This window comes from Chinchilla lanigera, unplaced genomic scaffold (assembly GCF_000276665.1).
Source record: "Chinchilla lanigera isolate Chin_1 unplaced genomic scaffold, ChiLan1.0 scaffold00123, whole genome shotgun sequence".
Classification (NCBI taxonomy): domain Eukaryota; kingdom Metazoa; phylum Chordata; class Mammalia; order Rodentia; family Chinchillidae; genus Chinchilla; species Chinchilla lanigera.
In genome coordinates this window covers 2,611,637-2,634,115 of record NW_004955524.1, presented here as the reverse complement: position 1 = coordinate 2,634,115, position 22,479 = coordinate 2,611,637, and the positions used below count along the sequence as shown (strand labels likewise).

General features: G+C 60.0%; 1 protein-coding gene across 1 annotated transcript in view; it reads left to right on the top strand.

Moving 5' to 3' along the window:
* Nucleotides 1–5,344: 5,344 nt before the first annotated feature.
* The window catches only part of Ncan (neurocan), a 26,005-nt gene continuing 8,870 nt past the window's right edge, over nucleotides 5,345–22,479 (top strand). The window contains exons 1-10 of the mRNA XM_005409622.2: nucleotides 5,345–5,438; nucleotides 9,456–9,535; nucleotides 10,250–10,654; nucleotides 13,972–14,146; nucleotides 14,247–14,374; nucleotides 14,890–15,183; nucleotides 16,092–16,640; nucleotides 16,852–18,222; nucleotides 21,264–21,380; nucleotides 22,166–22,279. Coding sequence (XP_005409679.1) covers nucleotides 9,463–9,535; nucleotides 10,250–10,654; nucleotides 13,972–14,146; nucleotides 14,247–14,374; nucleotides 14,890–15,183; nucleotides 16,092–16,640; nucleotides 16,852–18,222; nucleotides 21,264–21,380; nucleotides 22,166–22,279 — 3,226 coding nt within the window. The 5' untranslated portion in view covers nucleotides 5,345–5,438; nucleotides 9,456–9,462. The remainder of the gene's footprint in view (nucleotides 5,439–9,455; nucleotides 9,536–10,249; nucleotides 10,655–13,971; nucleotides 14,147–14,246; nucleotides 14,375–14,889; nucleotides 15,184–16,091; nucleotides 16,641–16,851; nucleotides 18,223–21,263; nucleotides 21,381–22,165; nucleotides 22,280–22,479) is intronic.

The following is a 22,479-nucleotide window of genomic DNA, read 5'->3' as shown; positions in this document are numbered from 1 at the left end:
GCCCGGCCCGCGCGGCCCGCCTGGAACTAAGGGCCCCGAAGGCCACCCTCGGCGGCCCAGGCGCGCGCGCGGCCGATCACCGCCAGGCCCGGCCTGGCAGAGACGGGCTTTTCACGGCAGGGGCAGGAAGGGAGCCGGGGTCCCCGCAGGGAGAGAGCCGGTCGTGGCCACCGAGCCTCGGTTTCTCCGCGGAGAACGCCGGGAGCCTCAGAGCCGGACGCAACCGCATGGGGCGGGCGCATGCGCAGCAGGGCAGGCCACGCCCAGCCGCGCACTGGGGGCGGGGCTTGCGTGGGCCCAGCCCCTTCGCGCCGCTTCTTAAAGAGCCCGCGTCCTGTGATGGACGTCTTGGAGCTGCGTGAATGCGTTGGGTTCGAAGTCCCACAGACTTCCTGTTGTTACTCGGGGACATCTGGTAAATTCCTTTCCTAACTGCTAACGCAGCCTGGGACCCTGCCCCTGACGGCCTCATGGAGGCCAGAGGAAGAGTTGAGGAAGAGGCCAGGGTGTTAGATCATCAGGAATCCTCACTAACCCTGTGTCCTGGCTGTCAGCCAGGAGGCCTGTCCTTCACATCCCTCTTCCAGGAAATGCTGCCTAGGACATTAGGGAAGGACTATATGAAGTGGGTTTTGAAGGATGAACAGGAGTTTACTAAACCTCAAAGCCTCAAATACCCTACTAAACACTTGTGCCCAGCTCTATGCTGGTCGATGCTGGGATATGAGAGGCCTCATCTCAGGCGAACCCCAATCTGGACCAGCGTCATGGCAGAGGCTGTGGGGAATAGTGTCTCTGCCTAGAGGGAGGGCCTGAGGGGAGGATACTTGGGTGGGGAGCGTGTTCTAGGCAGGGGGTGGCACAAGCAAAGGCTGTGTCGTGTCCGGGGCTTCCAAGCCCAGCTACCACTGGCAGAAGCTGGCAGGAGACACTTGGTCCTGGCTTTAGCTGAATGGCCTGGGACCGCCCCTTGCTCCAGGGGCAGTGCCCCCCCCCGCGTCCCCCAGTGCCTTCACAAGCCCACCCCCACGGGCTGGCAGGGAAACTGGGGCACCAGCGGAAGGGCTGCCCCCTCAGCCCCTGCCTGCCAGGACTTCTGGCCTCAGCTTCCAGCTGGTGCCATCCAGACTGGTCCCGGGACATAGACCAGACAGGGCAGGAAACTCCCCACCCGGTTCTCACTGAAAGTGAGGAAGCAGGTGGCCCCCGCTGGAAGCCAGTGCGTTAGGTGGCAGGAAGCCCTCTCTGAGCCTCCTTCCTGCCTGGGAAAGGGACCCGCAGTGCCTGGCCTGCGTTGGGGGGTGCCCTGCGTGTCACTCCAGCTTATTAAACCTGCGTCACCCCCATCTGATAGCTGAGGACACAGAGACTTGGCCAAGTCACCAGCTGGGGGCTGCACACCCCCAGGGTGCCCCTTGTCGCCCTGGCCCTGGCCAGAGGCCACCTTGCCCACTGGGATAAGGCCAGCTGCTTGCCACCGTCTTCCCGCCTCCTCGGCCCACTGGCGCCTGGGCATGAAAGGGGCCCTGTTTCTCCAGGGAATTAGCAGTTCTGGGCTCCAGCAAGGCAGCCAAGAGTGGCCCATTCATCCCTCGCCGGAGGGAGGAGAGAGGTGGTACCCTGTCCCTGCTCTGCCCCCGGGAGAGGCAGGGGGACCTCCGGATCATCCAGGAGTAGCTCTCCTGGTCCACTGGGGAGACCTTGTCACTAAGAAACCAAATAATTTGCCCAAAGTGGGAGCACTGGGGAGGCTGAGGCAAGAGGATCTCTACAAGTTTGAGGCCAGCCTGGGCTACACAGTGAGACCCTGTGTCAAAAAGAAAAAAATATCATTTCCCTGACCTCCCCTGGGGAGACCAGCATGACCCTGAGCCCCTGTTCTGGTCTGATTTCTGCCTACTTCAGAGGAGGCATCGAAGGCACAGAGAGGGTCGAAGATTTGCCAGAGTCACACGAATGTTTAGTTCTACAAGGACAATTTCCGTCCCGTGTCAATCACCTCTGGGCGGCAGCCCCCACCACTGAGGACATGGGCCCACTGTCTGCGAGCCCAGCGTCGCAGAGCAGCACAGGGAGAGGGGCCTCAGTCTGTGCCCTGGGGAGGGAAGAGGTGGCTGACCCAGGCTTGGCCCAGAGTGTCTTTGGGGAGGGTGCGGTGGGATCGGGCAGGACCGGCGTGCTGTTCCCGCCAAGCGTCAAGCCCCGCTCCCTGACCTCCTGTCCAGACCAGCGGGGTCACGCTGGCGGTGGCCGAGAGAACTGGGGAGGCGGGACGTGAAGGGACCGAGCCAGGCGTGTGGCAGGGTGGGACAGTACCTGGGGGGCCGTGTCGGGTGTGGGGTGTGGGTGACACACGGCCTGTAGGTGTGCCCGCGAGCGTGAACAGCACGGTGTGGGCTGAGTGTGAAGGGACTCGGTGCAGCCAGGCTCACAGCTGTGACTTGTGCGTGCCCCGGGGGCAGTGCTCGGGCAGAGGCGGTCCACGGCTGCGTACGGCTGTGTGCGGGTGAGGTCACATTGGTGGGACTGACTGTGGGGGCTGGTGGGGGGTTGCCTTCTCCATGTGACACCTTGGGTGGGTTCTGAGGCACGCTGGGGGACGCTGCTCGGGACCCTGCTCCCCAGAGGGTCTGCCCCTCTCCACCCCGCCCCCACCCCGGCCTGGCAGCAAACCCTGGCCCAGGCCCCAGTGGGGAGCACAGGGAAGGCACTCGGGCTGGGGGTGGCCCGGTCCCAGGCAGGCCTATAAATAGCTCTTTGAGCCCCGCGGATTCCCAGGCAAGGTTGCTGTATTCAAGGCCCCGGCAACGGCCTCCCTGGGCCCCGGGCCAGCCCCTCCCAGTGCAACCTTGGCATGGGCCTGAGCCCTGGGAGGCGGGGATGAGGAGGGGAGCGTGCGGTGGGGGTGGCCTGCAACTCTGCAGCCAGAGACCTTGGCCCCCACCTGGTCCCCACCTCAGCTGCGACCCTCAGGCGGGCAGGTGACCCCCATCTCCCCAGCCTCAGTTTACCCAGCAACCTCTAAAGCAGGCATCTCTGCATAGCAGTGCCCGCATGAGGGTTTGCTGCCTGTCCATTCTCCTAGCCACTGGTGACGCAGGGAGCAGCACCTAGTGCCCGCATCAGTGGGGAAACGGAGGCCCAGGAACACGTGGCAGTGCATCGGGATACAGAGCGGGGAGTACGATCCCCACGGGTGCTGAGCTGCTCGCTGGGTTCCCACTCACGCGCATCACCGACGCGTGCTCCACCACGACCCCCGCCCTCCCTCCGCCTCCGGACTGGTGACACGGCGGACACCCCAGCCGCCCACACCAGCCACGGCCCCAAACCTCCGGCACTGCCGGTGACACAGCGTGGACAGTGGGTGTGGGTCCCACCGTGTCTCGTTCACCCCAGGCTTGGCGCTTGCTCTCCTGAGCTCCTCCCCCAGCTCCCACGCAGTCTGCCCGTCTGCCCGTCTGTCTGTCTCCCTGTGTGTCTCTCTCTTTCTCAGGTCTCACTATGGAGCCTAGGCTGGCCTGGCCTCAGGCTTTCTGCAGTCCTGCTTTAGCCTCCCGCCCAGCTCTTTTTTTTCCCCTGCCCCCCATTTTTGTTTTTGCAGACCTGGGGATGAAACTCTGGACCTTGCACTTGCTTGACAAGCGCCGTCCCCGCCCCTGAGCCATATCCCCAGCCATTTATTTGATTTTGAAACAGGGTCTCACTAAGTCACTGAATTCCCCAGCCTAGGCTCAAACTTGTGATCCTCCTGCCTCAGCCTCCAGTGTGGCAGGGATCACGAGCACACACCCACCCCTTGATGATCTAAGGGAACTGCCTGGCCTCTCCCACCCTGTTTGTGTGTCTTCCCACCAGACAGAGACCTGCCTCAGAGACACTCAAAGGAAGAGGGGGTGGTTTCCTTTTTCTTTTTGATGCTGGTGGTGGGGCCCAAGCATCACGCATGCTGAACACACAGTCTCACCGAGCTCCGCCCACACCCCCAAACTTACCATTTTAAAGTGTGCGACGGAGGGGCTAGAGTACTTTTACATTACTATGCACCCGCCACCTCTGTCTGGTTTAGCACTGTGCCTTTGCCGGGAAAGGAAGAGGGTACCCAGGGACCCGGCCCTCCTCAGCCCCGCCCCCACCCCAGCAGCCGAGGATCTGTTTCTTATCTCTGGATTAGACTGTGCTTGTCTCAGTATCAAGTCTTCAAGTCCTTTTGTGTCACGGGTCAGACCTGTGTTCTTTCATATAGCTGAGTAATATTCCACTGTACAGATCCAGGCTTTTCTATTCATGTATGTATATATGTTTTTGAAAAAGGGTGTTTCTATGTGGTCCAGCCTGGCCTTGAACTCACTATGTAGACAGGCTGGCCTGAAACTCACAGCAACCCTCCTGCCTCAGCTTCCCAAGTGCTGGGACAGCAGGCGTGCACCACCACACCCAGCATTGCTCAGGCTTTTGAAGACCATGCTGGCTGGTCAAGGTGGTGCACGCCTTTTACCCCAGCAATTCAGGAGGCTGAGCCAGGAGGATCACAAATGTGAGTTCAGCATGGACAGTTTAGCAAGACCCTGTCTCAAAATAAAAAGTAAAGCAGGCTGGGGGTGCAGCTGCATGGTGGAGCACCCACGGCGGGTCTCCGGTCCATGGCATGCACATGCCCTCCCCAGGGCAAAGCTATCCCTGTGCTGACCCCAGTACCCAGCCCACAGGGCGCGCCAAGGGTACTGCCTGGACACAGGGAGGAATGAATGAACGAATGGAGTCATCTGGTTGCCACCGCTGGGCACAAAGCGGGGTGCCACCCACGCTCGGACCTTGCTGTGTGATCAAGTGGCCTTTCTGTCCTTTATTGGTTTGGGGGGTTTTTTTTTGGTACCAGGAATCGAACTCACAACCTCATGCTTGCTGGGCAGGCACTTATGCCACTAAGCTATCTCTCTGGCCCTCTGCCCTTTCTGAGCCTGTTTTTTCTCTGTAAAAGAGCAGTCATTGTGGCCACAGCTGCTTCTAGCCTGAGCCCTGGAGAGTCCTTCGGGACGAGGTTCAAATCCCAGCTCTTCCCCCCTCTCCGCATGACCTTGGGAAGCAACTTTGCCTCCACAGCCTCAGTTTCCCCACCTGTAAAATGGAGCAACCTCCCTCGTGGACGCTCTTACGGGCGTTTAACGGGGTCTCTGTCGCAAAGAGAAGGGGGAAGCCGGGGAAGGAGGGGAACCCCGGGCAGAGGCTCGCAGGAGGAGGGCGGTGGGGTCTGGGCGGGGAGCCCCCGGATCGCGCGAGCCGCCGCTGGAGCGCATGCGCAGAGCGGCCCGCGGCCCCTTTATAAGCGCGAGGCGGCGCCGGGCGAGCGGAGCGCGGGGCGCAGGCAGGAGCGGCGCGGAGCAGCGGCCGCGTCCTTTGTGCGGCGCCGCCCGAGATGCGCCCGAGCTAGGAGTCAGGTGTGGGGGGCTCCGTCGTGGGCGGGGGCCGCGCTGGGGGAGGAGGTCTGGGGGTCAGAGGCAGGCTCTGAGTTTGGGGAGGGGGCCTGGGACGTGGGCTGAGGGCTGCGGGCGAAGCCCCCCAAGATGGGGAGGGGCGTGGGGGAGGGGAGCCCCGCTTTGGGGAGGGGGCGCAGATGGGGAGGGGGCGCGGGGCTGTGGAGGGGAGACGCGCTTGGGGGGCACACCCTCACAGTGGGGAGAGGGTGAGGCTGGCGGTGGGTCTTAGGATTAGGGAGGAGGCATGGGGAAGCAGGGCCAGGGGAAGGGCACCCCAAGTTTGGAGAGAAGAGGAGGACCCCCGGGGGCTGACAGGGGAGACTCTGGAGCAGAAGACCCCTGAGTGTGCGCTGGGGCACCTCAGGATTTTAAGTGGGGGTTCCCAGTTCGCAGAGGGAGGGTGGGTCTGGGCGGCCTGCAGTGGGGAGGGGGCCCCAGATCGCCCTGACCTGGTGCAGGGGCTCTGCCCTGAGTGAGGGCCGGGGAAGAGGCGCTGGCCGGCCGGTGCTCCTGGGCTAGGTCTTGCCACTGCCTCCTCGCTCAGCAGGAGGAGATTCTGGGGGCCCCATCCCAAGGGGTCCCCCGTTGTCCCCGCGGATCCGGAGTTGGGGTGCTCTCCCTTGTCCCAGGGGGCCACTCTGGGTGTCCCAGGAAAATGCCTGGGGGAGTCCTGAGAGCTCGCAGTTATAGATCCCCGGAGCCTGTGAGGGACGCCAGCCTCAAGACAGCGCCCCCCTCCCGGCGTGACACAGACCCCGGCCTCACCTCTTCGGTTCGTCTGCACGTAGAGATCGATGCGTGCAGGAGCCCGGCAGAGCCTGGGGACACGGTGCTGGAAGTGGGGAGCTGCCCCCCCAGGCCCAGCCGGGGTGGGAGGGACCCCATCGCTGTGCGCGGGCTTTGTTCCTTTCAGCGGCGTCAGTGGGAAACGGCCAGGCTGAGGAGAGTTGGCAGTGGCCCCAGCAGGGGACATGGGAATGGGGTGGCAGGGAGGACATGGGGGTGAGGGGACTGGCTGCACTGTGGGACCCCGGAACCCCACAGCCTCAGCGCTCCTGGGCATTCCCAAAGAGAAGGCCTCTGGCCCAGGAAGTGGGGCTTTGTGTGTCTGCAGGAAGGGAGGGCAGGCGCCCGCGGGCTGGGGTCCCTGGGCATCCGGTACGATCGCTCGGTGTCTCTGTCGGAAAACTTGTGCCAGGAGGCCACATCACCAGGTGGCCAAACGGTGTGTGCTTGTGGGTCACGGAGGCCATATGAGTCCGTGCCAGGCTGTGCCAGGGGCTGGCTTGGCCGCAGTCGGTCCGCCGAGGGGCTTGGGGAGGCAGAGACCTCAGGGCCCAAGCCTTTGTGTAGAGGATGTGCCGCCTGCCGCTCCGATGCCCGCGTTGTGCTCTTTGTTACTGTCACTGTGAATCTGTGCATCTCCCGGGTCTGTGTCCGGTTGTGTGGCTGCGTGTGTGTGCGTGTGTGCGTGTGTGTGTGTGTGTGTGCGCGCGTGTGTGCGCGTGTGCGTGCGTGCGTCTGTGTGTGTGGAAGAAGTGGTCTCCATGCGGCTGGCAGGCAGCGCGGACCTGAGTGTGGACGGGGGCGTGGGGTGTGATCTGTGTGCAAACTTGGGGGGCCTGCTGTGGGCTGGGTCGAGGGCCCCACAGGGGCCTGGCTTCCCCTGTCCTCCAAGGACTTCCACATCCACGCCCAGGCTCACACACATGCCCCATCTCCCACCCCTGGTGTGTGCGGAGCCCTTGTCAGGGCACGCTTGGACCTGCACACTCAGACACCACACTGGGTCCTTTCCATCTCCCTTGTGCACGGGGCTGTCCAGAGCTGGTGCTCACACACAGCCAGTGTCCACGCACCCCAGCACCCAGCCGCAGTCACAGACACGCCAGACACCCAGCTCCCCCATCGGGGTCCACACAGCCTCATGCACATCCAGTCCTCCCCTCCCCCAGCGCCCTGCAGGACCCTGCTTGCATATGCATGAGGCTCATGCATCATTCATGAGGGGACGGCCCCAGACAGCTGTGTAAATGCCCACCTCTGGCGGCCCTGGGGAGGAGGTATTTTAAGAAGGGTGTGGGTGTGTGCGGGTGCGATTGGAAGGCGGGGAGCGGGTGCACAGGGGAGTGTGCACCTGAAGCTGTCACCATGTTGGACCTCCGCGGTGTATTTTTAGTGTGTACACGAGGCTTTGTGTACAAAGAGCTGTTTTTAAATTTAGCGTGTCTAGGGCTTTACAGGTCTTAGTTCACTGCATCCTCACGGTGCCTTCAGGAGATACGTGTTGGGCGATCCTGCGTGTACAGATGGGTAAACCGAGGCACGGAGTGTGTGCGAGCCTGCCTGGGCTCAGGGACCTGTAAGGAGTACAGACAGGGCTTGCGGCCAGGTCATCTGGATGGAACCCGAGCACGTGAACCTCGTGTGTGTGTGAGAGGGGAGGGAATTTGATAGTTTTCTGACCTTGCTAGGACAGCCCGGCCATCGGGGTACTTACTGCACACTTGTTTGGTCTCCAAGGAGGGGAAATGCAGAGTCTGGGATGGAGACAGAAATTGCTGGGGTTTGCAAGAGGCCTCGACTTCTGCCCGGCTGTGCACCCTGAGGCGAAGCGCTACCCTCTCTGAGCCCCGAGGCACTTCGAGCAGACGGGAGCCGGGCCTGAACAGCCGGGCAGGGCAGCCGCCGGTCACCGTCCGGTTCAGCACCACGGACAGGGCCCGGCCGGCCTCTCGGCGGGGGGCCTCTGGGAGCCGGCGGGGAAGGCGGGGAGGCCCAGCCACTACCCCCCAAATCCGGCCTTCCAAGACTCCACCCACAACCCTGTCCCGGAGCTGTTTTGTAAATAGGGGTGTGGTGCGAGGGCTGGTTTGTGGGTGACATCCTAATTTCCCTCTGCGCCCGCCTCCTGAGCCCTGGCAAGCCGTGGGGGTCCACAGGGGTGGGAGGCTTGGGGGAGGCTTGGGGCAGGCCGCCACCCTGAGGTGTTTGGTCTCCGGGAGAACATGCCTTCTGGCAGGGCAGCGCCGTGCCCGCTCTGTGCCTGCCGTGGACAGAGCTCACAGGAAGCGCTCTGTGCTGCCCACTTTGTGCCTTTGAACCACACGCAGCCCCACGGAGGCTGGACCCAGCCTGCGGGGGCGACGAGCAGCGCACCAGGCTGGCAGAAGCCAGGGGAGGGGTGCCGCGGGCAGGGGTGAGGCCCCTTCCTCCGGCTGGGACTTGGCAGTTCCTCAAATACCCCAGAAACCAAGAATAGAATCTTGGTGACGACCAAATCCTGGAACTGCAGCTGAGAATCGTGTCAGTCAGCAAACCCAGATGAAAGGGTGCCTTGACAGCCTGTCTGCCACCCAGCCTGGGGGCTCGGGAGCAGCAGGGACCGAGCTGGCTGCTGCCCCTGGGAGCCCCGCCTGGTAGGGGAGGCTGACTCCAGAAATGCATTGCAGTCTTGCCCGTTAAGCTCAATAATAATATTAGCAACAGCTAAAATGCACTTCTTCACGGCAGGCAGTTCAGGCACTTTATATATTTATTGGCTCATCTGTCCCTTCCAAGCCTCTGTGCTATCCCCATCTGACCCACAAAGGAAGGGCAGCCCAGAGAGGTTGAGCTACTTGCCCAAGGTGACACAGCAAGGGACAGGCAGACAGCCAAATCTGGGTCTGATTACAGTTCGCTGCCTAGGTTCTGAAGGCAGGTGGCTCTGGGTTCAAATCTAGCCTTAGTGTTTTCTCTCTGTCTCTCCCTGTCTCTGTCTCTGTCTGTCTCTATGCCTCTGTGTCTGTCTGTGTCTGTCTGTCTCTGTCTGTCTATGTCTGCATGTGCCTCTATCTTTGTCTCTGTCTCTGACCTTGGGTGTCCAACTGGCAGCTCAGAGCGCCGGCTTCTGAACCGCGGAGTGGAGGGATTTAGCCCTGAGACCTTGGGAGGCTCCGCTGTGACTCATTCTCCCTCCCTGTGCATTTCTTCCAGCTGCAGGATGGGGGCCACATCTGTCTGGGCCTTGGGCCTCCTGGTGCTACCAATGCTGCTGGTGGTGGCTGGGGACCAGGGTGAGTTGATTGGGGGGGTACTTTTCACTCTGCAGCCACTGCTGGGGGGCTGGGGGATGACAAGATAGGGATTTTTCATCCCGATGCTTTCTCCTGCTGCTCCTCTGCCTCAGTGTAGAGAATGAAACAACAATAGATGAAAAAGGTCTTTGAACAGTCAGAGGAGAACAAGATACCTGAGAGGTTATTTTTAGGCATTACCGGCAGAGCTGGAGGTTCCCACCTCTCACTGTTTTGCTGAAATGAACTAAAAAGAGAGAAAGGGGAGCAGTGTGGAGATTGATTACTGATGCCTGCCACGGGTGGGGCAACGAAGATGGAGATCCGTGCGCCTCTCCTGGATTTCCAGGAGCTTGAGAAATACCTCTGGGTGACTGTAGACAAGTTCAGGCACCTTTCTGAGCCGTCGTGTCCTCTGTTCCCCCAAAAGAAGACAGACATGGCTATCTCCGCAGATGGTTGTGAGCCTGGAATGCACGGATTCCTGTAAAGTAGGGATTCCGCGTGTACCACTTCCCTTCCCATGGTGGCCTGCTACTCAGGCCCAGAGAGAGACAGGGACTTTCCATGGCCACACAGCAAGTCAGGGATGGGTCACATCATCTCAGTCTTGGCCGGGTGTACCGGTGCATGCCTTTAACCCTGGATCGGTGGCACCGCAGTGTCCCCTGGTGGTGCCTGCCTCTGAGTCAAGCTCCTGCCTTCTCCACCCAGGGACGCAGGACGCCACCGTGGCCGTCGCCGAGAAGGGGCTGCGCCTGCAGAAGGTGGGCTCGGGATCAGTGTGGGCTGCGCTGGCAGAGCTGGTGGCCCTGCCCTGTCTCTTCACCTTGCAGCCTCGGGCAGGGGCGGCCAGGGACAGCCCCCGGGTCAAGTGGACCAAGGTGCGGACTGCGTCGGGCCAGCGACAGGACGTACCCATCTTGGTGGCCAAGGACAACGTGGTGCGGGTAGCTAAGGCCTGGCAAGGACGCGTGTCACTGCCCGCCTACCCCCAACACCGAGCCAATGCCACGCTGCTGCTGGGGCCCCTGAGGGCCAGCGACTCCGGGCTGTACCGCTGCCAGGTGGTGAGGGGCATCGAGGACGAACAGGACCTGTTGCCTCTGGAGGTGACGGGTCAGTTGCGGGGAGGGGAGGGCTGTGGGGGGGGGTGGTCTCTCTGTGGTTCAGGGAGAAAACAGGAGAGGATTTAGAAAATAAAGACAAGAGAGGGTAGCCGGGGTCAGGTGGAGTTACCTCCTGCCTGGTGAGCAAGAGGACTGCCCCCAAACAGAAAAGCCTTTATTTATACCCTGGAGAGGTGGGTTAACTTTTTGTCTCGCTGCCAGCAACCAGTTAGCAAGTTACAAAGGCTTGTTTCCTCCGAGGGCCTTGTTTCCTCCGAGGAGCTCTGTATTCTCAGGCTGGCTTCATCCTGCACATGTTCTTATTTTCCAGCTTCAGCGGCTCCCAGAGAGGGCCGTGACTGGGGGGTGGGAGCACTGAGCCCCCCACAGAGTGTCCCACAGAAATTACTCCTTCTAGCCAGGCTTGCCGGGTATACTGCTTGTCCCCGCACTCTGGGAGGCTGAGGTAGGAAGAGCGAAAGTTCCAGTGCTGTGTGGGCAGATTTATGACTTAGCAACACCCTGTCTCAAGATTTAAAAATTTAGCCGGGCGTGGTGGCAAACACCCCTCTTAACCCCAGCACTCAGGAGGCTGAGGCAGGAGGACTGCCACAAGATCAAAGCCAGCCTGAGCTACATAGTGAGTTCCAGACCAGTCTGAACTGTGTAATGAGACACTGTCTCATGAGAGAGAGAGAGAGAGAGAGAGAGAGAGATTTAAAAATGTAGAAAAGGTGGCCTACGTGTCCATCAGCAGATGAATGGATAAAGAAAATGTAGCATTACACACAATGGAGTACTATTCAGCCTTAAAGAAGGATACATTTGAATCATGTGTAGGAAAATGGATACACTTGGCAACCATGTTAAGTGAAATGAACCAGACACATAAGCTTAAATATGGCATGGCTTCTCTTCTATGAGTCCAAGCATAAATAAAGAGCAGAGTAAAAGACAGATCATAGGAAGCAGAGACAGACCTTTTGCAAATGGAAGGGGACCGGACCGAGAGATGAAGGGAGGGAAGTGAGGGGAGGGGGAGCGGTAGGAAGCGTGAAGTGTGTTGTGCACGTTTAGCCACGCCCCGGGAGGCATGCGCCTATTATATGCTGCCAACGTGTACTAATAACAATCCCCAAATTTAAAAAGGGCCGGGGATGTAACTTAGTGTGGAGACCCTGGGTTCAACCCCTAGTACTGCTAGAAAAAGAAAAGAAAGAAAAAAGAAAGTGCTCTTTTCTACAGCCGCCCCCTAGAGTCCGGAAGGGACTCTCACGGCAACCGTCCTGTCCTCAACACGTTTCCTCTCAGCCAAGTGGGGGCAGTTGTGTGTGCAGGGCCCCCGACCCGCTGTATCTTGTCAGGATTTTGTAATCTGCGCATGCGCATGCGCGTGCCTGTGTGGTGCAGGAGCTGGAACTCAGGGTCTTCGCTTTAACCCTGCGCTGCACCCCCAGCGCCCTGCTCTTGTTTTGAGTTTTTGTTTTGTGGTTACCTTATTTTGCACAAGACAAAGAATAGTAGCTTTTGAATTAAAATGCAAACACAAATTTCCTTTTTTTTTTTTTCTTTTTGGCACCAGGAATCAAACTCATGACCTTGCACTTGTCAAGCAGGCACTGTGCCCCTGAGCTATATCACTGGCCCCAAATTTTCCTTTAAAATACATTTATCGGCTGGGTGTGGTGGTGCTTGCCTGTAATCCCAGCACTCAGGAGGCTGAGGCAGGAGGATCGCTGCAAGTTTGAAACGAGCCTAGGCTACAAAGTGAGCTCAAAGTCAGCCTGAACTGCACAGCGAGACCCTGTCTCAAAAAGACCAAAAAAAAAAATATATATATATAACCTTCTTAAAAGTGAGGCTATTTTTAAAAAGTCGATTAAAAATGTGTAGTAGAGCCGGGCGTGGTGGCGCACGCCTGTAAGCCCAGCACTGGGGAGGCTGAGGCAGGAGGATCGTTCTGAGTTCGAGACCAGCCTGGGCTACAAAGTGAGCTCAAGGCCAGCTAGAGCTGCATATCGAGACCTTGTCTCAAAAAGACCAAAAAAAAAAAAAAAAAAAAGTAGTAGATAAATCACAGTTCTCCGATATCTGTTTCAACAATGCCTTTATTAAATTCCTTCTGTCAAAATATCCTGGATAGTTTTTGTTTTCCTAACTGGTTAAGGAGGGGAAAAAATTTGCTTTTTGTTTTTGAGACAGGGTCTTGCTATGTAGTTCAGGCTGGACTTGAACTCACTATGTAGCCCAGGCTGGCCTAAAACGCACAGTGATCCTCTGGCCTCAGCCTCCTGAGTGCTTGGATGATAGGTGTGGGCCACCAGGAAGGAGGGAAAAATATTTAGTGATTAAAGTAAAGTCTAGAACGAGGTCTGGCATATACTAGGTGCTCAATACAGTTTTTGCACTTGATCTTAGCCAAAAGGCCGAGAAGCGATCAATACAGTTTTTGTTTGTTTATTTTGAGGCAGAGTCTTGCTGTGCAATTCTTGGTGGTCTTGAACGCATCATGTAGCCCAGGCGGACCTCAGACTTGCAGTGATCCTCCTGCCTCAGCCTCCCAAGGGCTGGGATGACAGGCATGGGCCACCTCTTCTCAGTTTATTCTTAGTTTTGACTGACACATAATGATTGTGTGTATTTATGGGGCAGAGTGTGATGTTTTGATACCTGTATCCACTGTGTAATGATCAAATCAGGGTAATTAGTCTATCGCTGAACATGTACCACTTGTGGTGACAGCATTCAGAAGCCTCCCTTCTAGCCAGGCATGGTGGTGCACACCTGTGATCTCAGCACTCAGGAGGCTGAGGCAGGAGGATCACTGTGAGTTCAAACCTAGCCTAGACTACATAGCAAGAGCCTGTCTTAAAAAAAAAAAAAAGAAAGAAAGAATAAAATAGTCTCATTTCTCCAAAGGAATAAACCTTGAAAAAGTTCATCAGAAGTGAAGGAAGTGAATCCGCCTAAAGTTTATTGTGTACCTACCCGGCAGCAGCCTGCTGCATGGGTCACACCCCCTCCCAGGGCCCTAGTGTGACAAGTTGGGGCAAAGTGCTCACTTCCTTTGTCTTGTTTAGGCACGTCCTTCATCTCTAAGTGAGAATTTAAAGCTGAATATGGTGGTGCATGCCTATAAGCCCAGCTACTTGGGAGGCCGAGGCAGGAGAATTCCAAGTTGAAGGCCAGCCTGGGCAACTTACTGAGACTCTCCCTCAGCTCCTGGGCTCTGGGAGAGCAGGTCCATCATGGTCAGGTGGGGAGGGGTGCCCTTGGGAGCCAGGTCTGTTCTGGAAGAGTCAGGCACGCATGGCTCCCCCTGCACAGGTGTCGTGTTCCACTACCGCGCTGCCCGAGACCGATACGCCCTGACCTTCGCCGAGGCCCAGGAGGCCTGCAGGCTCAGCTCTGCCACCATCGCGGCCCCGCGGCACCTGCAGGCCGCCTTCGAGGATGGCTTTGACAACTGCGACGCAGGCTGGCTTTCAGACCGCACTGTCCGGTGAGGGGGCGCCCACGGCGGGGAGATGAGCGCCAGCCCTGGGGATGGAGGTTTGGGGGGCTTCAGGAGCACACATCTCAGGGGCCCCCTGTACTGCCAGGTACCCCATCACCCAGTCCCGGCCCGGTTGCTATGGAGACCGCAGCAGCCTTCCAGGGGTACGCAGCTACGGGCGGCGAGACCCACAGGAGCTCTACGATGTGTACTGCTTTGCCCGCGAGCTAGGGGGTAAGTCCGGGGCCCGCAGGACCAGGCCACCACCTTCCCCTGTCTCGGCCCTCTCCCCTCCCCCATACGTCCCAAGGTTCCTTTTTGTTTTTGTTTTTGCAGATAGGGTTTTGTTATGTAGTCTAAGCTGGCCTTCCATTCACTACCTAGCCCAGGCTGGCCTTGAACTTACAGAGATCCTCCTGCCTCAGCCTCTGGAGTGCTGGGATCACAGGCGTGTGCCACCACACCGGCCTGTGCCCAAGTTCCTAAACCTGGCCCCCAGCTGAGCTGCAACCTAGACCTGTGCCCAGCCCTCCCAGGGCCTCCGTGCCCGCCCTGACCCTTGACCCCCTCTGCACCCCGATTTGCCCGGGTCTTGAGTTGCCCTACCAGCTAATGCCATGCGTCCTGACAGCAACAATGGGCAGTTGCACGCACAGGTGCCGCGGTGGCCACACCAGCCGGGCTGGGCCATCCAGAAAGGGCCTTGGGCTCTGGGGACACTCCTGATCCCTGCCGGCCCCTCCCCGCAGGCGAGGTCTTCTACGTGGGCCCGGCCCGCCGCCTAACCCTGGCGGGCGCGCGGGCGCAGTGTCGCCGCCAGGGCGCCTCACTGGCCTCAGTCGGACAGCTGCACCTGGCCTGGCACGAGGGTCTGGACCAGTGCGACCCGGGCTGGCTGGCCGACGGCAGCGTGCGGTACCCGATCCAGACGCCGCGCCGGCGCTGCGGGGGCCCCACCCCGGGCGTGCGCACCGTGTACCGCTTCGCCAACCGCACCGGCTTCCCCCCGCCCGCCGCGCGCTTCGACGCCTACTGCTTCCGAGGTGCGTGCCGCCACTCGAAGCCACGCCCTGGGCGTGTCTCCTTCTGGCCACGCCCCTGACGTGCGCTGGGTGGAGCCCCGCTCTAGGTGGGAGTTTATTTTTTATTTTTATTTTTTTTGGTTTTTGTTTTTTCTCCGGCACCGGGAACCGAACTCACAACCTTGCGCTTGCCAGGCAGGCGCTTTTGCCGCTGAGCTAAATCCCAAGCCCCTAGGTGGGAGTTTAAACCGAAGCCACGCCCCGCGACGTGTGCTTTGTGTAGGCCCCGCCCCCAGACTCTTGCAACGAAGGCCACGCCTCTGGGTGTGGCTTATCTGAGGCCACGCCCCTCGATGAAAAAGGCCACGCCCCTGGGAAGCTCTTTCTCTGGGAGCCCTGCCCTGGAGGATAGACAGGAGTGGGGGTTGCGGAGGTGGCTCTAAGGAGGTGTAGCTCTGGCGGGGGAGTGGGGCTTCCCTGAGGTTCTGAGGCTCAGTAGCTTAAAAACACTCGTGGAGCAGCAGATCGCACCTGGAGCCGCTCCATAGCCAAACTCCCTGACTCCCTGCCAAGGCAGAGGCGGTGCCTCGGTTGGCCTTGCCTCCCCGAGGCCAGCAGGGCACGGCAGAGTGGATCTGAGGTGAGACCTGGCTTTCTGGCGCGCAGCCTCGGAAGCTGCGAACCGCAGGCCCAAGGAGCAAGTCCCGGCCCTGCATGGATAAAAAGTATCCTGGGCGAGGACCACGACTGTGGGAGCCACCGGCCTGCAGTCGGGGTCCCCACAGGCTCCCCTGGCCCCGTGAGAGCCGGACAGTGTCCGGGCTCGCTGGGAGCCAGGCTCTGCCTCGGGTCCTCCTCCCGGCAGGCTGGCCTCGACCCTTTCCCGGGCAGCCCCTCAGCCTGACGCCGCCTCCCCGCGTTCTCCCTAGCTCATCACCCCACACCGCCGCACGGAGACCTGGAGAGCCCCTCCTCCGGGGATGAGGGGGAGATCCCGTCAGCAGAGGGGCCGCCAGGTCAGGAGCTGGAGCCCAGCCCAGGGGAGCAAGAGGTGGCTGTCCCTGACGCCCAGGAGCCTCTGCTGTCCAGCGGGGATGAAGCACCCCTCATCCCAGGAGAGGAGCACGCGCCTGAGAAGACGCCCCCCAGCCACCCCACTGAGGAAGCACAGCCGGCCCCCGGCCCCAGCAGCACAGAGATGGGGACCGGGGCAGGCACAGCGGCAACTTCGCGTGTGGAGGTGGCCTCCACGGGGCCCACGCCACGGAGGAGGGGGCGCTTCAAGGGGCTGAACGGGCGCCACTTCCAGCAGCAGGAGCCTGACGCCCTTGGGCCGGAGGGGACCACCACCCCGCCGCTGCCCCAGAGGGATGCTGGGAACCACGTGGAGCCCCCCTCTGTCACGGAGGCCTCGGGCAGCAGCTGGAGTGGGGGTCCCTGGGTCATTCTGACCAATGAGGTGAACGTTCTTGGTGCAGGTGAGTCTGGTGGGGGGCTCCTGGGGGCCCGGGGGCAGGGAAGGCAGACACAGCTGTCCTCAGGACAGGGGAGGGAGCCCCAAGTCCCAGATGCTCCTGACCTCAGCCAGCCCCAGAAGCCCCTTGGCCTCTGCCCAGGGGCCAGAGAGCAGTTCAAGAGCAGCTGTGACCCCATTGACATAATCACATTAGCGTGTTGATGCTGTTGCAGGTCCCCCTGGAGGCAGGAGCCCCCCAGAACCTTGGGTGTGGCCCCCAACTGAGGTCCCACCCAGCACCCCAGTACCCAGCGGGACGCTTGACCTGAAGCTGGAGGACACCGAGGCCCCCACTGTGCAGCCAGCAACCCCCTTGGCGCCCGCTGTCCCAGCCCCCGGTGCCGCAGTGGGCCCCAGTGCTGCCCCTGGGGAGCCGGCGACCGCGGTCTCGTCCCTGGACCTCCCCATCGTGGCCATGCTGCGTGCCCCCAAAATGAGTCTCCTGCCAACCTCTCCGCACATCCCCACTGAAGCCGTGCCCGTGGCCCTCCCCTCGCCAGCCTCCGAGAGTGGGGTACATTCCCTGCCCCCCTCCTGGGGCCCAACAGGACAGGGCGGGGAGACCCCTGGCGTGACGCTGAGCCACCACAGAGCAGGGAGTTTCATGATCCACTCCCAGGCAGCCACAGGCCCCCACGCTGGGGCCCACCCTCGCTCCCCTGGAGCAGACTTTGGAGAGACTGGGGTGACCAGCCCCCCTGAGCTCAGCACAGCTGAGCCCCCCAGCCCCAGCCAGTGGGCTTCTGAGGACGGGAATGTGGTGGCAGACCTTGTCTCCATGGGGCACACAGGCCCCGGTGGCATCCCGGGGTCTGGGTCTGGGGTCCCCGACCCAGCGGAAGGCCCTGCCTCCAGCCTGCGAGCCACTGCAGTGCCGGGCACCTGGTCCCCACCGCACAGCGACCGGCATGACACCAGCCCCGCATCAGCACCCTCAGGGAACCCTGAAGTCACCCCGAGTTTGGAGCCCAGGGCAGCTGCAGAGGAAGCAGCTACCGCGGGTCCCGGGGAGTCCCCAGCCACACCGGCCCCCCGTGAGGCTGGCAGTGTCCCGGTATCTGGGTCCCAGGTGGCTGGAGAAGCCCGGAGCCCCACCTCGCACCCTCCAGTGACTGCGGACACCAGCGTGCTGACATCGCTTGCACCCCTGGGCCAGGTGACCCAGGCTGTGGTCCTGGCCACGTCTGCATTGTCCTCTTCGAGCCCCCAGCCCCACCCAGAGCCAGAGGGCCAGCGGGTGGCTGAGGGGACACAGGCACCTTCAGCGCCTGCACCTCCAGGCGGCGGCCCCCTGCGGGAGCCAGGTCTTTCCTCTTGGACAACCGCCACATCCGCTGTGGACGAGGCTGCCTCAGTGTCCTCGGGGGAGCCCGGAGTGGCCTGGGATGCCCCCAGCACCCTGCTGCCTGTCCCCCTGGGCACGGAGGAGTCTGACATGGAGGTGCTGGCGGGAAGCCCAGGCCTGGAGGGCCTCTGGGAGGAGGCGGCGAGTGGAGACGAGCCAGCCCTGCCGGGGATGCCTGACAACGGGACTGCGGAGGACGGTAGGTTCCGGTCCGCACTCCAGCCTCAGTGGCCAGGGACTGTGGACCAGGGAGCGGCCGGGGGACCCCAGGGCAGAGAGGACGGGCGTTTGTACTGAGCTGCATCCCCAACCTTTTTCCTTTTTTTAATTTTTTTTTGTCTTTTTGAGACAGGGTCTCGCTATTCAGTTCAGGCTGGCCTTGAGCTCACTTTGTAGCCCAGGCTGGTCTCGAACTCGCAATGGTCCTCCTGCCTCAGCCTCCCAGAGTGCTGGGATTACAGGTGTGCGCCACTACACCTGGCTCTATTTTATTTTGAGGCAGGATCTCGATAAAGTACCCTGCCTGGGCTTGGACTTGTGAACGTCCTTTCTCAGCCTCCCCAGTAACGGGAATGACAGGTGTGCACCCCGGGCGTGGCTAGCTTGCTTCTCGCTGGAAAGCAGTGTCTCGGTGACAGAGACAGCAGATGCGCGCCCTGCCGCTCTGGGCCGTGTCCAGGGCCGGAGCCTCTCTCCCTGGATGCCAGGAGGCCAGCAGGCACAGGGCAGGGGCGCCTCTGTGAACAAAACGCTGTTCTATCTGCCCCCGCCTGCGCAGTTGGCTGGGTCCAAGCGCTGAACTAGAATGACCTTGGTACCCCTTCCAGTGCCCTTGTGAGGCAAGTTCTCACTGTACAGACGGGGAGACTGAGGCACAGGGAGGCCAGGTGGTGTGTGCAGCGCTGTGCCACAGGGAGTGGAGGCTGGAGTGTGAATACGGACTGTCTGAAAGCAGGGTCTCTGTGCCAGCTGCCGCGCCGGGCGATGCCAAGGCCCCTGGTGGGGCGGAGTTCCAGGGCGCGGAAGAGCCGGCTGGGAGGCGCCTGCGCAATGGCGCGGAGGGCGAGGGTGAGGGCCCAGGCGCACAGGGCTGAGCCCCGGGGACGCGGCCTGGCTGGCCTTGACCTCCGCCCCCATCTCGCTCCAGGCTAGCCGCATGGTGGAGGAGGCGGGCAGTGCCAGGGGACACCCAGCCGCCTCCCCACCCTCTGCCTGAGCTAAAATGCTAATGAAGCCAAAAATAAACGCAGCATCCGCGGGCGACTGAGTCACCGCCAGCCCGTGGGCAGGTGTTGCAGCGCAGGGCACCTGGCGGGCTCACGCGCGCGCACACACGTGCCTGGGCCGCACCAGGCCGCGGTGTCTCCGTGTCCCCGCACGCACGCCGCCCCTCAGGGTCAGGCCGCGGGTTCCCAGGTGGCCGCAGGCGGCCCAGCGCGGTGACTGGGGACTGCGTCCCTGTCCCGCAGAGTCGCGGCCACAGCAAACTCCGGAACCGGTCCAGGGGCAGATGCGCGCTGTCTGCACTCCCCCACAGATGGTGCTTCGACAGTGGAGCTGCGTGTGTTACTTTTATTTCATTTTAATTAACTTAAGCATGAATGGCTGTATGTAGTTGCCATAAGGAACTTCACTGCTCTGGGGAGAGAGATGGACAGAAAACAATAATCATAGTTTTAGAAGGACATCATATTGGAGCTGAGCGCGGTGGCACACGCTGTCATTCCAGCACTCTGGGAGGCTGAGGCGGGAGGATGGCAAGTTTAACCTCAGCCTGGGCACTTTAGTGAGACGCTGATACAAAATACAAAATCAAGCCGGGCGTGGTGGCGCACGCCTGTAATCCCAGCACTCGGGAGGCTGAGGCAGGAGGGTCGTTGCGAGTTTGAGGCCAGCCTGGGCTACAAAGTGAGCTCAAGGTCAGCCTGAACTGCATAGCGAGACCCTGTCTCAAAAAGACTAAAAAAAAAAAAAAAAAATCAAAAGGCCTGGGATGTAGCTCTTGCCTAGCGTGTGCAAAGCTCTGGTTGCATACTCAGGACTGCAAAAAGTACAAATTAAACTCTGAACTATTAAAAACGACAAAAGTGGAAAGAACAGAAGGGAAAAGGAAACCGTACGAAGGGGTGCGGTTGGGCAGAAGCCTTGGAAGCTGGGGCCTCGGAACATGACCAAGGCGGGGGAGGGGAGGGCGGAGATACGCGTGAAGTAGGGTGGGAGAGGCTTCCCAACAGCCGTGAAAGGGCCTGGGGCAGGACCCTGTGCGGGCATCTTGGAGAAAGGCTCCTGTGGCTGGAGGAGGGGTAAAGGAGGGGAGAAAGAGGAGGTGGCCGGGGAGATGTTGGGGGAGCTTGCACACACCCCGTGGACTGTGGTGTGGACCTCGGCTTTTCTTTTCTGGTAATGGGGAGCCATGGAGGTGTCTAGGCAGAGGAGGGAGTGACCTGACACAGGTTTGGGCTCCCTTGGATGGCTGTGGAAGGAACAGCCGGGGGGCGAGTGGAGCAGAGGCCAGGACACTAAGGGGAAAGTGCCTGCTTGACACCAGCTGAATTTCCCATGAATCTGCAGGCCTCGACAGAAAGGAAGTAAATTCCGCAGGATCAGGGCCAGACAGAGGCCTGGTTGCCCTCCTGGGCTCGTGTCCTGCTTGCTGTGTGACGCTGGATAAGCCCTTCACCTTCTCTGTGCCTCTGTTGTGGACCTCTCGTGGACGGACTGGGGGCCCTGCCAGAGTCCGCACGTCAATGCTGATAGATCCAGAAACGCCTTGGGGTCAGGGCTGGGAGAGAGGCATGAACTCTTTATTCTATTTATAGAGGAGGCAACAGAAATTCAGAGAAGCAACTTGCCAGGGGGCCTCTGGTGAGTGCCAGAACTGGATGGAGTCCGAACCAGGCCTCTCAGGCTGAAATGGGAGCTGTGACAGCCTCTCCACTGTATCATAACCACTAAGGTCACCTCAAAAGAGGTTGAGCCAACAGAATGAAGAAGGGGATTCCTTTAGTCTTTGCAGTTCTCTTCATACTCCCCCAATCTTGCACCCCGTGTGGCCCAAATTTTGAGAACATTGATGAGTAGGGCATGTCCAGAAGAGAATAAGTCAGACGGGGCATCGGGGAGAGTGCCTAAAGATAGAGGAAGACTGCGTTGTGGGCATCTTGGAGGGCACTGCAGAGAGGTGGTTTGAGGAGAGGGTTTCTGGGGGCTGAGGTCCTCACGCTACACCTCCACCTGCAGTGCCCTCTGACCCCTGTGAGAACAACCCTTGCTTGCACGGTGGGACCTGTAACACCAACGGCACCATGTATGGCTGCAGCTGTGACCAGGGCTTTGCTGGGGAGAACTGCGAGATTGGTGAGTGCTCCGGGCTCAGATTGGTTCATTTCCAGCCCCTTAAGATCTCCTCCTGTAGCCCCTTCCTTAGGACTAAGGTCAGAAAATGCTCTCATCTCTGCCAAGTGCGGCTGGGAAGGGACATGACCCTGACGCCTCGATGCCTGGGCCCTGGGGGTCCTGCCCTCCCCTGGCAGGGCCGGGACACGGGCACCACCACTACCCTAACTGTTGCTGCTTACTTCAGAGCCCAACAGAGAAGATTCTGCAGATTAAGAAATTAAAACAATAAATATAAATGACATAATTTCCTGAGCTGTAGACATCATCTCTTTGACTTCATAATCACACTGCTGATTCTAGAATGATCACTATAAATATAAAGGCCATAACTTCTTGAGCTCTGCTATTGCCGCTCCACTCACAATTACTCTTAAGAAGGCACAATTACTGTTACTGCTTTGTGAAAAGAGAAACAGTCTCAGAGAAGAGATGCAACTTGCCCGTTGTGCTGTGTGCTGGAGTCACTATCTACACAGGGATTGGTGGAGAGGAAATGGGCTTGGATGATTCTGGAGTCAGGAAGAACCTTCTGCCCCTCCTCCCTCACTCAGCACCATGGCTATCTTGCTCATTAACCCTAACTTATGTTAATTATGTGAGGCTCCACCCCCTGGCTGCAGACATTGGGCCATACATATGTGAAGGCTCCTGTCTGTCATGGATGACTCTTTCCCCCTGGTTCCCTGTGGGGGCTGGAGCCAAGGGGAGGCTGCCCTTTCACTTGTCCCCTCTGTCCCTGCCAGACATCGATGACTGTGTCTGCAGCCCCTGTGAGAACGGAGGCACCTGTATTGACGAGGTCAATAGCTTTGTCTGCCTCTGCCTCCCCAGCTACGGAGGTAGCCTGTGTGAGAAAGGTGAGTCTCCGCCGGGTCCCAGATCTCAGCCTCTGCTTCCACTGCTGTGAGTCCCACGGGAGGTAGAATTGTTTTTTGAAGAAAAGTTCGTACAACATAGAATCAGCCTTTTTTTAGCCGGGTGTGGTGGCGCACGCCTGTAATCCCAGCACTCGGGAGGCTGAGGCAGGAGGATCATTGTGAGTTCGAGACCAGCCTGG